This window comes from Saccopteryx bilineata, chromosome 1, assembly GCF_036850765.1.
Source record: "Saccopteryx bilineata isolate mSacBil1 chromosome 1, mSacBil1_pri_phased_curated, whole genome shotgun sequence".
Classification (NCBI taxonomy): domain Eukaryota; kingdom Metazoa; phylum Chordata; class Mammalia; order Chiroptera; family Emballonuridae; genus Saccopteryx; species Saccopteryx bilineata.
The window spans coordinates 402,450,427-402,466,051 of record NC_089490.1 but is presented as its reverse complement, the minus strand read 5'-3'; the positions used below and the strand labels follow the sequence as shown (position 1 = coordinate 402,466,051).

The following is a 15,625-nucleotide window of genomic DNA, read 5'->3' as shown; positions in this document are numbered from 1 at the left end:
CTGGCCGGTTGGCTCAGCAGTAGAGCGTCGGCCTAGCGTGCGGAGGACCCGGGTTCGATTCCCGGCCAGGGCACACAGGAGAAGCGCCCATTTGCTTCTCCACCCCTCCGCCGCACTTTCCTCTCTGTCTCTCTCTTCCCCTCCTGCAGCCAAGGCTCCATTGGAGCAAAGATGGCCCGGGCGCTGGGGATGGCTCTGTGGCCTCTGCCTCAGGCGCTAGAGTGGCTCTGGTCGCAATATGGCGATGCCCCGGAGAGGTAGAGCACCGCCCCCTGGTGGACAGAGCATCGCCCCTGGTGGGCGTGCCGGGTGGATCCCGGTCGGGCGCATGCGGGAGTCTGTCTGACTGTCTCTCCCTGTTTCCAGCTTCAGAAAAATGCAAAAAAAAAAAAAAAAGAATGCGTGTGGAGCCGCAAGCACTGCGGTCCTGTTGTTGGGACGGGACAGGACAAAACTGCTGGGTCAGCTCTGCCCCCCAGGCAAGTCCCTGCACCCCCCACGGACCTCAGTGTCTCCTGTGACTGGGGGGAGCAGCCACAGTCATCCAGGGAACTTAACCAAACAAAGAGCAACGGCTAGGCCACTGTGGGGCCACTAAGTAGGGATAGAAAGGCCCTCGGCCCATGTCTGGACCCTGAAAGCAGCTCCCCACACAGGTGGTTCCGATGAGCTGCAGCCTCACTGGGATGGTAGGGTTCGGGTGGAAGGGATTATTGTGAGGAGCCCCCCAGGTTAGCAGCACAGTCAACCCTCAAACAACACAGCGATAGGGGCACCAACCGCCCCCGTGCAGTCACAAATTCCGACTTCACAAAACTTTACTAATAGCCTACACTGTTGACTGGAAGCCTCATCAATAACACAGTCAATTAACACATTATTTCACATATGTGTTACATACTGTGTTCTTACAATAAAGCGAGACAAAGAAAAGAAAAATGTTATTAAGAAAATCACACCCCCCGGCCAGTTGGCTCAGCGGTAGAGTGTGGGCCTGGTGTGTGGATAGCCCAGGTTCAGTGCCCGGGGGCACAGAGGAGAGGCGCCCATCTGCTTTTCCTCCCCTCCTCTTTCCCTTCTCTCTTTCTCTCTCTTCCCTTCCCACAGCCATGGCTTGATTGATTCATGCATATCGGCCCCAGGCACCAAGGATGGCCCCGTGGAGCCTCTGCCTCAGGTGCTAAAAATAGCTCGGTTGTGATCATAGGCCCCAGATGGGGTGCCAGGTGGATTCTGGTCAGGGCACATGTGGGAGTTTGTCTCTCTATCTCCCCTCCTCTCACTTAAAAAATATTTTTAAATAAATAAATAAATAAAAGAAAAGGTATTCTAACAATATTTGTCATCAGGACAACGCAAACCAACACCACGAGACAGCACAGCACACCCGCTGGGATGGCAACGAAAATGAAAAAGGACGAGTCGGCGAGGATCCGCTGAAATCAGAACCCACACGGCCCCCGGAACAGACCGTGAAGAGCCTGATGGCCCCTCAGTAAAGGAAACGTAAAGGTACTGGGTAACCCACCAGTGCCACGCCGAGGTAAATACCTAAAAGAACCACAAACAGGCGCCCACACAAAGGCCTGTACACAAATGCTCACAGCAGCATCGTTCACAATCACCAGACACCCGGAACAAAGCCCGAGTGTCCATCAACAGGAGACCACAGGCCTAGCCATACACTGGAATATTATTCGACCGTTAAAAGGGATGAGGCACTGACCCCCCACTAGGACCCGGGGGAGCCCTGGAAACAGGATATTCAAAAGAAGCCAGACAGCCTGACCAGGCGGTGGCGCAGTGGATAGAGCGTCAGACTAGGGTGCGGAAGACCCAGGTTCGAGACCCCGAGGTCGCCAGCTTGAGCGCGGGCTCATCTGGTTTGAACAAAAATTCACCAGCTTGGACCCAAGGTCACTGGCTCAAGCAAGGGGTTACTCGGTCTGCTGAAGGCCCGCGGTCAAGGCACATGAGAAAGCAATCAATGAACAACTAAGGTGTCGCAATGCGCAACGAAAAACTAATGATTGATGCTTCTCATCTCTTCGTTCCTGTCTGTCTGTCCCTGTCTATCCCTCACTCTGACTCTTTCTCTGTCTCTGTAAATAAAAAAAAAGAAGCCAGACAGCCACCGAAGGCCGTGTATTGCAGGATCCCACCCACGGGGCATGCCCAGAACAGGCCCCTCCACAGAGACGGACAGGTCAGCGGGTGCAGGGCTGGGGAGGAGAGTGGAGAAGCGACTACTCGTGCGGGTGGGGCTTCGGGCAGCGACCACGCTCTGGAACTGGAGAGTGGTGATGGGGGGGGGGGGCGCACATGTCATGAGTTTACTACATGCCCGAACTGCTTGCACTTTGAAACGGTTAAAACGGCCAACTTTATGTCTATTTTACCCCAATGAAAACTGCAACACAGCACTGTGGAAGTAACGGGAGCAATGTCTGCACTGTGTCCGTGTCCTGTGGTGTTGGCCAGACGCACGCAACCCAACCCGCTCCCCGGTAGGTGGGGTCGGGGCAGATGCAGCCCCGCCCTGCCCCCACTGACCCCGCCAGGAACAAGGGTCTCGCTTTCAAGCTGAGAAGCTCGAGGAACAAGTGTCTTCAAACTCCCTTTAGCAACAAACAAGGTCCTTTATTTATTTGTTTTATTGACTTTATAGAGAGAGAAGAGGAAAGAAGGAAGGAAGGAAAAGAGAAACATCAATTCATTGTTCCACTTAGTTATGCATTCATTGGTTGATTCTTGCATGTGCCCTGACCGGGGATTGAACCTATAACCTTGGTGTAACAGGGCGATGCTCTAATCAACTGAGCTAACTGGCCAGAGCCAACAAGATCCCTTTAAAAATAACCATTTATAGGAAACTCTAACAGGAAATGGCTACAACTACAGCTACTTGGGATTGTGCGGGAGAGGCGTCCACCAGTCCTGAGCCCCCTTCACATCACTGCTCAGAAGTATCACTCAAAAACCTGCAACATGAACACACACCTGTATTCTCGCTTCTGCCCCCCCGCCGCAAGCAGCCCAGTGGGGGTCTGTCTCCCCATGGAGCCATGGGAAGAGCAAAGGTGGCCCCTCTAGATGGTGAGGGCAACAAGCAGTAATGTGACCAGACACAGACAAGACCCGCCCAGAAGCTACTGGAATTGAGGGAGGCACTCGTGCCGAGGAGAGGCGCGGACGTCAGTAAGTTCCCTGTGATAGGGACAAATTTAACTACTGTGTCATCAAGAGCACGTCTGACAAAATGTCCTCGTGAGCAAAAAGCAAGCTGCTAAGAAATGCATCCGGGACACCAGTTAAATGAGTCACATAAAGTCATGCAGAGCCAAGACTACGGACTGCTCAGGGTGACAGCCACGTGGTACAGGAGAACGTCTTACTGCTCGAGAATGAGTCACCAATTACAGGACGGTGGTCACCCCCTGGCTTCAACTACATAGATAACATGCTATGTCTTTAAGTTGGGTGGTGGGTGTGTGGGTACTACAGTGTGTCCGTAAAGTCATGGTGTACTTTTGACCGGTCACAGGAAAGCAAAAAAAGACAATAGAAATGTGAAATCTGCACCAAATTAAAGGAAAACTCTCCCAGTTTCATACCTATTCAGTGAGTTCGATGTGGGCTCACTCACAGATTTTTTAGGGCTCCTTAGGTAGCTATCCCGTGTAGCCTCTACAGACTCGTCACTGACTGATGGCCTACCAGAACGGGGTTTCTCCATCAAACTGCTGGTTTCTTTCCTTCAACTGCTTATCCCACCAAGTAATGTTATTCCTATGTGGTGGTGCTTCGTTATAAACGTGCCGATATTCACTTTGCACTTTGGTCACGGATAGCAAGCCACAGAACACACTGAACTTTCCTCTGTACTGTCCACATCTCGACTGGCATGGCCGTGGGCTGCTCTGCTGTATACACGGTGTTACGTCATCATTTGCACATGCGCACATGCTGCCACATCATCCTACAGAAACTGGGAGGGTTCTCCTTTTATTTGGTGCAGATTTCACATTTCTATAGTCTTTTGTTGCTTTCCTGTGATCAGTCGAAAGTGCACCATGACTTTACGGACACACTGTATTTATTTTTTATTACAACTTTGTATACTGATATAGTTTAAAACTCACAAGAAATCACACAAAGCCCTGGCCAGGCAGGTTAGTGAATAGAGTGTCATTCTGATGCAATGAAGTCACAGGTTCAATCCCCGGTCAGGGCACGTACAAGATGCGACCAATGAGTGCACAACTAAATAGAACAACTCAGTGGAACGAGTTGATGCTTCTCTCTCTCTCTCTCTTTCAAATCAATGGAAAAATTAAAAGACGAAGCCATTGCCTGGCTTGTGGTGGTGCGGTGGATAAAGCATCCACCTGGAACGCTGAGGTCATGGGCTTGAAACCACGGGCTAGCCGGGTCAAGGCACATAGGATAAGCAATGGACAACTAAAATGAAGCAACTATGAGTTGAAACTTCCCACTCCCCGTGACCCTCCCTCTTTCTCCTCTCCTTGTAAAAATCAATAAATAAAGTCTTTTTAAGAAAAAAGGAGGCCCTGGCCGGTTGGCTCAGTGGTAGAGCGTCAGCCTGGCATGCAGAAGTCCCAGGTTCAATTCCCGGCCAGGGCACACAGGAGAAGCGCCCATCTGCTTCTCCACCCCTCCCCCTCTCCTTCCTCTCTGTCTCTCTCTTCCCCTCCCGCAGCCAAGGCTCCACTGGAGCAAAGATGGCCCGGGCGCTGGGGATGGCTCCTTGGCCTCTGCCCCAGGCGCTAGAGTGGCTCTGGTCGCAATAGAGCGATGCCCCGGAAGGGCAGAGCATCGCCCACTGGTGGGCGTGCCGGGTGGATCCCGGTCGGGCACATGCGGGAGTCTGACTGTCTCTCCCCGTTTCCAGCTTCAGAAAAATACAAAAAAAAGAAAAAAGAAAAAAGGAGTCAGGCCCATAGCTGAGGGTTCCCGTGTACCCTTTGCCCAGCTTCCGCCATGATAACAACTTAACCACAGTACAGCCGACGATGCTATTAACTCGGCTATACACCTCCTTACAGGTCTTTCTTCTGTGTCAGAAATGTATCGTAATAAATTATTACTTCAAGGATTCCCTTTGGCTAACTAACGAAGCCCAGGCCGGGGTGGGGCAGGCAGCCAGACACAGAACTCAGTGCCCGAGGATGGCTGGGCTGCACGGCTGTCCTGAACTGTGTCACTGTGTCGTGACTTGACACTCACCCGTGGGGACGGCTCACCTCAATCTTGTCTGTCTTGGCGTCTCCCCAGTAGAGCTTCCCCTCCTGCAGGTCCAGGGCCAAGCCGTTGGGCCAGCCGAGGGACGTGTTGACCAGGACATGCCGCTCCTGCCCGTCCAGGTTGGCGCACTCGATCTTGGGGTTTTCCCCCCAGTCTGTCCAGTACATGAGGCTGGGGAAGAAGCACATGTCCGTGACAGTGTCCCTCTGTCTTGATCCCAGGGCTGAGAACCGCCCCCGTCCCTATCACACGGAAGAAGGTCCGGAAATGCTGGCCAATGGGACAGACGACCTTGAGTAAGTCCTTTAACCTCTCTGGGCCTCAGCCTCCTCCACGGCACAACGTACCACAGGGGGTGGAGGGGGAAGAAAAGACGGAACTGCGGTATCACTGAAGCGTGTGGCATACTTAGCAGAGGCCAGGCCCCTACAAACACGTCATCCCTACCACCACCAGGTTAGCCCAGAAATCACCCTGCGGCTGTATCAGTGTACAGATACGAAGACTGAAGCCCAGGGAAGGAAGGACTTTCCAAGGTGTCCAGGACTTTTTTTTTTTTTTTTTTACAGAGACAGAGAGAGAGTCAGAGAGAGGGATAGACAGGGACAGACAGACAGGAACAGAGAGAATGAGAAGCATCAATCATCAGTTTTTCATTGCGACACCTTAGTTGTTCATTGATTGCTCTCTCATATGTGCCTTGACTGCGGGCCTTCAGCAGACCGAGTAACCCCTTGCTTGAGCCAGCGACCTTGGGTCCAAGCTGGTGAGCTTTTTGCTCAAACCAGATGAGCCTGCGCTCAAGCTGGCGACCTTTGGGTCTCGAACCTGGGTCCTCCGCATCCCAGTCCAACACTCTATCCACTGTGCCACCGCCTGGTCAGGCTCCAGGACTTTCTATACATATACTATCCATAACAGTCTGTCTCAGAGCTTCCCAAAGTCTGGTCCCCAGACCAGCAGCAGAAGCATTCCTGAGATTGTGTTAGAAATACAAGTTCTGGCCCTGGTTCAGTGGCAGATCATCGGCCCACCATGTAGATATCCCAGGTTTAATTCTTGGACAAGGCACACAGGAGAAGCACCCATCTGCTGCTTCTCTACCCCTCCCCCTCTTCTCTCTCTCTCTCTCTCTCTCTCTCTTCCCCTGGCGCTGAGGATGGCTCCATGGCCTCCACGACAGGCACTAAGAAGAGCTCGGTTGCTAAGCAACAGAGCAACGCCCCAAATGGGCAGAACACTGACCAATAGGAGGCTTGCCAGGTGTATCCTAGTTGGGGTACATGTGGGAGTCTGTCTGCCTCCCCTCCCCACAAATAATAATAATAATAATAATAATAATAATAAGAAGAAGAAGAAGAAGAAGAAGAAAGAAATGCAAATTCTCAGGTTTCACCCAGACCTCCTGAGCCAGAACTCTGGGAGCAGTCCCAGCCATGTGTGTTTCAAGGACCCCTTCTCCAGGGGATTCTGACACAGGAGAAAATTCCAGAACTTCTGTTTAGCCTGGCTGCCAGCCCCAGCCAGGCGGGGAGGCCCACCCGCCCTGCCAGCCTTACCCCATCACTGGGTGCAGTGCGATGGCACGGGGCTCATCCAGGTCCTCGGACACCAGGATCTTGCGAGAGGTGCCATTGAGGCGCGTCACCTCGATGCGGTCGGTGCCCGTGTCGGTCCAGTAGAGGTTTCGGGCCACCCAGTCAACCGCGATGCCGTCGGGGTCATTGATCTCAGTGTTGACCAGCGTCTGCGCCCCCGACCCGTCCAGGTACGCCCTGCGGATGGCCCGCACCTCGTCGTCTGTCCAGTAGACGTAGCCCTCCAGCGGGTCATAGTCAATGGCGATGGCGTGCCGGATGTCCTCAACCTGCAGGACGATGTCAGTGAAGTCCGGCGTGTCCAGTGAGATCCTCCGCAGGTCCGTCCGCCGGGCCAGCAGCAGCACCTCCTCGGCCCCTGTGGACACATCACACACCACGGGGCAGTGGGGTAAGAGACCGGCGGCAGGAAAAGAGGTTGCTTCCGGGGTGGACGTGTCAGGGGAGGGCTCTGCAGGTCCCCAGGGGCTTCCCTGCAACAGCAGGTAATGTCCTCTCGGTCACGAGTCCATCCTCATAGGAGCTCTATGAGGCAGGCACTATTTCTATCACCATGTTACAGGTGAGAAAACAGAGGCACAGAGAGGTTAAGCTACCAGTTGAAAGCCACACAGCCATCTGGTTTCAACCACTGCACAGCATAAGAGCTGCCTCACACTTGGTCCCCCTGCAAGCTCCAATCTTGGCTACAAACCAGTCCCAACTATAAGTCCTACCTGGGCACTGGGCTCCAGACCCCACTTGCTGGCCATACCCCTCAAAGTGCCCACTGGGCCCCGCCTTCTCAATGTGCTCACCCTTGGTGGCTCAGCTCACATGCCCCTTCTCCCCTGAAGTCTACCCGACGAGGCAGTTTCACATCCCACAGCCACACATCACTGCACACTCCAATGCCGTCCTAGGTGGCCGCCTCAGGGACAGGGGTGAGTGCCGTGGGGACAGCACCCAGGTTTCCTCTTTGTCACCCAGCAGTATTAACACCTGACTGTCCGGGATCCTCCCGACCGGGACGTGTCAGAACTTCCAGCAGAAGTGGCACATGGAGCCTCATATGGACTCGGGGACCCAGGAGTGCTCCCCAACCCTGACCTGGACACCTCTGGAGACTGCTGGGCTCAGCATGTGGCCCTCTACTCAGAGCTGGGTCATCATTCACCTGGTCATTCTGGCCCCTTCTGGTCTCACGGACCCACAGAACCAAGAAGATCAGGCCCAGAAGCCACTTCCGGCACTTTGGGGCCACATGCCTGGTGCAGACAAGGACAGAACCAGCCTGGTACGATACCTCCCCTCATACCCAGGCCCCCAGGCTCCGCCAGCTGCCCAGTCAAGCCACAGATGGTCTCCTGCACCCCGGGGAGCCAGCTTCTTGCCACAGGTCCAAGCCCTCGAAATTGGTGCCCTGAGTTCATTTCAAATAAAGGCAAGGTCTGACTCTCTTGCTCCCAGGCCTTGCGTTCATTTGCCAATTCTTCCACTAGAGGGCGCACGTGCGACAGCAATGACTTCATGAACCCAGGACCTGGGAAACTGAGGCAGGTCGTGGGGAAAATGAGACAAGGGGAGACTCAGAAGGTGCCCCAGGTGCTCGACTATACTGGACACGTCTGAGATCCACATTCAGCTTTAGTTAAGAGGTATTCATGCAAGTTCTCATTTGATGTGTGTTGGAAGGAGAGGAGGGGAATTCTGAATTTCAACAGACTGTCTTCTTCTGGGCTGCATTCCCAAAATGTTCTGTTGACATCTGACCTGTCCTTCAGGGCCCAGGTCACATTCCTCCTCCCCCCACCCCCGCCCCGCCTCCCCAGTGGATAGGCTGACCACGCATTCATGTAACGTTGGCTCCTCTGCCTGGGCACCACCCTAACTGGCTCATGGGGATTCTGGAACATGCCCCCTCACTCATCACAGCCCCAGCACAAGGCCAACACTCAGAGCAAGTGCCAACATCCTAGAACAAGCAGGGAGAATTCAGGGCAGAAACCTCTCCTGGCACTGCCTCTGCTGTGTGACTTTGGGCAGGTGCCTAACCCTCTCTGGGCCTTGATTTCCTCATCTGTAGTGAAGAATCAGCCTGACCTAACAGTGTATAAGTCCCTGTCTCACTCTGACATTAAAGGGACTATAAACCAAACTCCATGAAAGGTTCTGGCTTCATCCGCCACCATGGGCGACACGGGGAGCCCCCAGGGCACAGCCAGGCGGAACGCGATCCAAGAGGGCACCTGCAAAACTTGCCTAAGAGACTGCCAGGCTCCCAGACAGCCTCACCATACTCGACCTAAGAGTGTATGTCGCCTGACCTGTGGTGGCACAGTGGATAAAGCGTCAACCTGGAAATGCTGAGGTCGCCGGTTCGAAACCCTGGGCTTGCCTGGTCAAGGCATATATGGGAGTTGATGCTTCCAGCTCCTCCCCACCTTCTCTCTCTCTGTCTCTCCTCTCTCTCTCTCTCTCTCTGTCTCTCCCTATCCTCTCTAAAATGAATAATAAAAAAAAAAGCACCTCTTACCTAAGAGTGTGCCTAAAAAAATAAATAAAAAAAATAATAAGAGTGTATGTCAAACCCCACTTGACCTCAAGTGGCACTTCCACCACAACTGCACAGAAAACGCTGGTCCCTCATGGAAACCAACACATGGTCCCCAAACGTACTTTGAGCCTGTCTTGCCCATCCCTGTTCCCATGAGCTTCCAGACACCATCACCCAAAACAGCACCATCCTCACACCAACCCCGAAGGTATGATTCTGCCCCCATTTTACTGCGGAAGAACCTGGTGCACAGAAAGGTTAAGCTCCCCGCCCAAGGGCACACAGCAGCAAGTGGGAAAATAAGGTCCCACAAACACATCAATCCCTGGAGATGGCACACACCGGAAGCCCAGGTTGGTGCGCTGCCCTGCCAGACCGGCCACCTCACCACCACCTTTGTGGGCGGCTACTTTCGGCCAGGCCCTAGACCAGGTGCCAGAGGTCAGGGTGGAGAAAACAGATGCGGGACTCGTCCCCCTGGGGTCACAGGGCACAGACTTCCAGTGAGCAAGACCATCAGTGCCAGGAAGGGAAGCCGGGGTACGGGGTGGGGGCAGCTGCGACTGGGGGCATCTAACCTCCAGTTCCAAAGCTTCTGGGATTGTGTGGCTGTGACCATCAGCAGACTGCAGCAGAGTGCGCCCAACGGGCACAGAGCTGCCGGGAGCCACGTGTGCCCGGCCCCCGGCCTCCAGGAACCGTGTCAACACAAAGCCACGAGCATACCCCCTATCAGGGAGCCCCATTATCAGTGTCCCTTCGAATGAAGCCTCCGTGTAGCTGAGGCAGTGATTAAATGCCCGATTAATCTGCCAGTGTTAACTGATTACAAAATGGGGCTTTGCATACCCCCTTCACTGCAGAGAATGTGAGGTTCTCATTTGAGTTTGCTGAGAAAAAATGAGAAAAACGCCGAGACCAGGACCCCAGGAAGGGAGCCGCAGCTCAGTCCGTTTTCCTGGCGGTCTGGAGAAGGCTGTGCCCAGCAGGGAGGTAGCAGGGCATTCTGTCCAGGGCCGCAAAGAGAGAGCCACCGGCCTGGGCCCTGAGACCACTCGCCAAGGCTGTTGCCCACAGGTGACCCCCGAGGCTGCTCGTGGCAAGGTCCAAGCAGCAGCCCTGGCCCAAGGCGCAGGACGCTGTGCTGAGCTATGGGAGGAGAGGCCGGCCCTTCCCCAGGACCAGACACGGAGCCGGGGTCGGAGTTTGTTTAAACACGAGGGAAGTAAACTGTTTGGAAACTAACAGTTTGGCCAAATGGTTTTCCTTGAGGTTGTCTAAACAAATAGCCTGCCTCCCGGTGCTGCCAAAGAAAGTGAAACCTTCCCCTGGCTGGCTGGGCAGCGGTCCCCAGAGCTTCCTCCTCGGGCGGGGGTGGAGGGGCTCCTGACCTCACCCCTCCCTCCCTGCACTCACACACACAGGAGCAGGCACCACCTCTGCCTTGGGGCCACGCACGGGCGACCGGGCACAGGTCGGGCCGGGTCACGGCCTTCCTGGCAGGGGGTGCCCTTCTCGAAACAGAAAAGCAGAGCTGAAGGATGAACTGACAGCACGGACACATCCAGGTCATCCCCCTCCCTCCCTGCCAACCCCCACCCAGGCCGAGCTGCCCTCCACCACGGCACCATCCCCGTGCCAAGCCTGGGATCACACCAACACGGTGAGTCACTGAGAAGGGCGGCAGGACCACATCCCACCAACTGGGGGCTCGTGTCAGCAGAAACGGATTCCCTCGCCGTCTGGAGGTCAGAAGTCAAACGTCAAGGTGCCGGCAGGCTGTGCCCCTCCACAGGCTCTGGGGGAGGGTCCCTCCTGCCTCTCCCAGCTCCTGGCGGTCCCTGTGTCCCTGGGCTTGTCCGATCTCCAGCCCTCATCTTCCCACGGCCTCCTCTGTGTGTGTCTCTGTCTAAACTTTCCTCTTATAAGGACACCAGTCATGGGATTTCGGCCCACTGTAATCCAGCATGACTTGATTTTAGCTTGGGTACATCTGCAAAGAACTATTTTCCAAGTTAGGTCACGTGTACCAGGTTCCTGGGATTGACACTGCAACCTTTCAGGGGGACACGATTCAACCCACGACAGGCGGGGGGCAGCGTGCCAGGAGAGGTTTCGTGGAAGGTTCAAGGGCGGGAAGCGCGTGGAGGCCGGAGCATGCCTGGGCCACCAGCGGCCGGCCGGGCAAAGGCGCTGGCCTCCCCACACCCCCCGATCTGAGCCCAGAGGCTGGGTGCCCCCCGAGAGCTTGAGTTGTTGCACAGGCCACAGCTCTTCCCTGAGGACGTGCTGCGTGCCGGACGCTGGGACAGTTCTGGGCCCATCCCTGTCTTCAGGGAAGCCTGGTGCACACAGCAGGAGCCCAGCATGGGACAAACACACCACGGGGGAAACAAAAGCCCGGCAGGAAGCCCATGCCAGTGTCCACAAGTGGCGATCTCTGGACGGTCCCAGGTCTTCCGTCCAGTCTCCAGCAGCGGCCCGCACACATTCTCTGCACAAAGGGCTGCGCGGTCAACAGCCTGGCTCTGGGGGCCTCGGCTCTCCCCGTCACCACCACCCAGCTTTCACTGAGGCTTCCTCCTCGGGCGGGGGTGGAGGGGCTCCTGACCTCACCCCTTCCTCCCTGCACTCACACACACAGGAAAGCAGGCACCATCTCCGCCTTGGGGCCACGCACGGGCGACCGGGCACAAGTGTGCGAACAGGCTTCCCCTGCGGACAGGGAGTACAAACGCTCTCTCGCTTCCCCACGTCACAGAACCATTCCTCACCCCGGCCTGCACAAACACAGGCAGCGAGCCACTGATCTGGCCCACAGGCGGTTTGCTAACCTTCCCCCTCCCCCCCCCCCCATGAAAAGTATGTGTGATTCGGACAACACTGGGGAGGAAACTCGTAACGGGAGATGGTAACGAGGAAGAGTGGGTCCGGAGGAATGGCCCGTACGTCCCACTCAATTTTTCCATAAACCTAAAACGGCTCTCAAAATTAGAGTCTATTCGTTTTTAAAATGTAAAGGCATACTGAGTCCCTGAGAAAACAACCCACCCCTAGGAATAAAGAGGCGAAGACCATCAGCACAAACGAACGAAAGAAACAGCACAGCAGATACATGTGAAGAACGAGGAACCTCTCAGGAACACGCCCACAGAAGCAGAGGCCGTGGCCCCCACCTCAGGGGCAGGGGGGGGGGGAAGACTGGTCTAAGACTCAGTCCGCTGTCACCGTGCCTGCCTGTCGAGGAGCGCCGGGGCACATTTCCTGGACGGCAGTGTGGCTCGAGGACCCTCTGACCCAGCAACTTCCCCTCTGAGAACCCAGCCCAACAAGCAGCAGCTAGAAATGCATGTGGATTATTCCTGGTCACAGAGAGTCACCGTCGCTTCATGAAAACAGAAAAAAAAAAAAAAAAAAAAACCGCCCTGGCCGGTTGGCTTAGCGGTAGAGCGTCGGCCTAGCGTGCGGAGGACCCGGGTTCGATTCCCGGCCAGGGCACACAGGAGAAGCACCCATTTGCTTCTCCACCCCTCCGCCGCGCTTTCCTCTCTGTCTCTCTCTTCCCCTCCCGCAGCCAAGGCTCCATTGGAGCAAAGATGGCCCGGGCGCTGGGGATGGCTCTGTGGCCTCTGCCTCAGGCGCTAGAGTGGCTCTGGTCGCAACATGGCGACGCCCAGGATGGGCAGAGCATCGCCCCCTGGTGGGCAGAGCATCGCCCCTGGTGGGCATGCCGGGTGGATCCCAGTCGGGCGCATGCGGGAGTCTGTCTGACTGTCTCTCCCCGTTTCCAGCTTCAGAAAAATGAAAAAAAAAAAAAAAAAAAAAGAAAAAGAAAAAAAAAAACCAACCCAAAGAAAGGATCCTGAGAACAATCTAAGCCAAGCCTGTGGTGGCGTAGTGGATAGAGAGCGTCGACCCGGAATGCTGAGGCCGCCGGTTTGAAACCCTGGACGAGCCCAGTCCAGGCACATACGACAGGTGACAAGCAAGCAACGAACAACTAAAGTGAATCAACGATGAGCTGATACTTCTTGCTCTCCCGCCCATTTCTCTCCTCTCTCTGTAAAATCAATAAATAAAACCTTCAAAAAAAATAATAATAAGAGGCCCTGGCTGGTTGGCTCAGTGGCAGATCGTCAGCCCAGCATGTGGAAGTCCCGGGTTCGATTCTTGATCAGGGCACATAAGAGAAGCTTCCATCTACTTCTCCACCCTTCCCCCCTCCTTCCTCTCTGTCTCTCTCTTCCACTCCCACAGCCAAGGCTTCATGGGAGCAAAGTTGGCCCGGGCGCTGAGGATGGCTCTGTGGCCTCTGCCTCAGGTCCTAGAATGGCTCTGGTTGCAAGAGCAACGCCCCAGATGGGCAGAGCATCGCCCCCTGGTGGGCATGCCGGGTGGATCCCATTCCGGTGCATGCAGGAGTCTGTCTCTCTGCCTCCCGACTACTCACTTCAGAAAAATTAAAAAATAATAATAAGAAAAACCCGTGAATAATCTCAATGTCCCAGACTACAAAACAATGAAATAAAGACAGGCATTGGGGTGAGGCTCGGGCCATCGCCAGACAGCACCACGCTCTGGAGCCGGGCCGACATAGGAAAGCCTTTGAAATGGTAAATGCGGGAAGTCAGACACGTCACACGCGCCACGTGAACAAGTCCCGCAGAACCCGATCTGGGCAAACGCACGGGAAAAAAAGAATGACAGGAAACACACCAGCCCCCGAAACAGCAGCTAACTCTGGGGTGGTGAAATTACGGGTTTATTGTTTTCTCCATTCCTTTTTTTTATGTGTTCTTTTCTACTGGTGAAAACAAATGTTACTTTATAACAAGAAAGCAAGCCAAGCCTTTAAAACACGGTGCACCAGGTCATCCTTAGAGGATCCGGAGGTTGAAGTGGGGGGGGAGGGTCTGGACTCGGGGGACACAGCTTTCTCACTGGGCAGCCTGGGAAGGAACGACCCAGCCCCCCATTAAATTGCCCCTCAGGGACAGCTGTTGTGGCCTCCAGGTTCCGAGCCATGTGGGAGAAAAGAGCAACAGGAGAAAGAAGGAACAGAGAGGGAGGGGGGACCTGAAGCCCCCACAGCCAAGGAGGAGGGGGAGACCCTGGTGGCAGGCAGCCCAGAGTGGGGGAACCCTGATAGTTCCTCCTGGCTACTCCCCTCCACACCTCAACATGGGGAAGAGAGATTTTTTTTGCGATGAGCAAAAGCACAGTACATCCCAGGGTGTGGACTGACCACATCAGCACAGACGAAAGAGGAAGGATCTCCCAGCCCCCCGCCCATCACCATGACCTGGCAGAGTGGGCATCACCACGGGTCCCCCATGAACCTGCCCGGGGGAGGACGAGCCCACCCCGAGGCTGGTACCACCCTAGGATGACACCTTCTACTGGCGTCTTTTCACGCGGGGGACAGATGCGGGGAACAGCCCCCCTCCACCTCCCGGACCTCCCCCCCCGCCACCGCCGGTCCTGCTTCCAGCTCCAGGGTCGCCTTCAGCTTCTCAGCTCCAAGCAGAGCCGACTCCGGCCCCCTCCTGGGCTTGGAGCCGAGCAGGGACGGCCGAGCAGGGACGGCCAAGCAGGGACAGCCGAGCAGGGACGGCCGGGGCCCAGCACAGGCTGCCGGCCCCTCTGCAGACTCAGAGGCCGTAAACAGCTCCGCAGCAGGGAGGCCGCCGGCTCAGTTTTGTTTTGTAGCAATTGATTGAGTTTCTTCACGGCCCCCTGGGGTAAGCGGTTGGACAAAAGCTGAGACCGCAGCCCGGCATCCTGGCCCAGGAAACCGCGCTGAGTGACCACAGGGTCACAAGGCACAGAGGAAGTGGCCGGGCCGAGCGCTGGCTCCACTGCAAACCCCGAGGCCCAAGCAGCTGTCCACCCGCATGGCCCACCCCGTGAGCACACAGGAAGGCCGCAGCCGCCACGACTGGACAGGTGCCCTCGCCCGGAGTCTGGCCTCTGAAACAGGGGTTGCCCCTCTGCCCAGGGGTCTGGGGCCGCCAGAGAGCAGTGAGGCCAGTGGCCGCCTGGCGACCTCCCTGCACTCAGCCCCTCCCTCCCATCTGTCCCCAGGTGTCAGTCGCTGGCTCGGTCCTCCAGCACCTGCTTTCCCCCGTCCATCAAAGCTGCTGCCCGCCGCCCTGGCAGTACCGCTCAACGGTCACACCCGACTTCAGCCCCGCCCCATTTCCTCACTGAGTGACCTGGACCAAGC

The 15,625-nt window shown here is 55.8% G+C and overlaps 1 protein-coding gene across 1 annotated transcript in view; it reads right to left on the bottom strand.

Moving 5' to 3' along the window:
• LRP5 (LDL receptor related protein 5) overlaps nucleotides 1-15,625 on the bottom strand; it is a 114,409-nt gene that overhangs the window by 39,688 nt on the left and 59,096 nt on the right. Inside the window, exons 6-7 of the mRNA XM_066252255.1 lie at nucleotides 6,825-7,221; nucleotides 5,265-5,436 (exon numbers count right to left, since the gene is read on the bottom strand). Coding sequence (XP_066108352.1) covers nucleotides 5,265-5,436; nucleotides 6,825-7,221 — 569 coding nt within the window. The remainder of the gene's footprint in view (nucleotides 1-5,264; nucleotides 5,437-6,824; nucleotides 7,222-15,625) is intronic.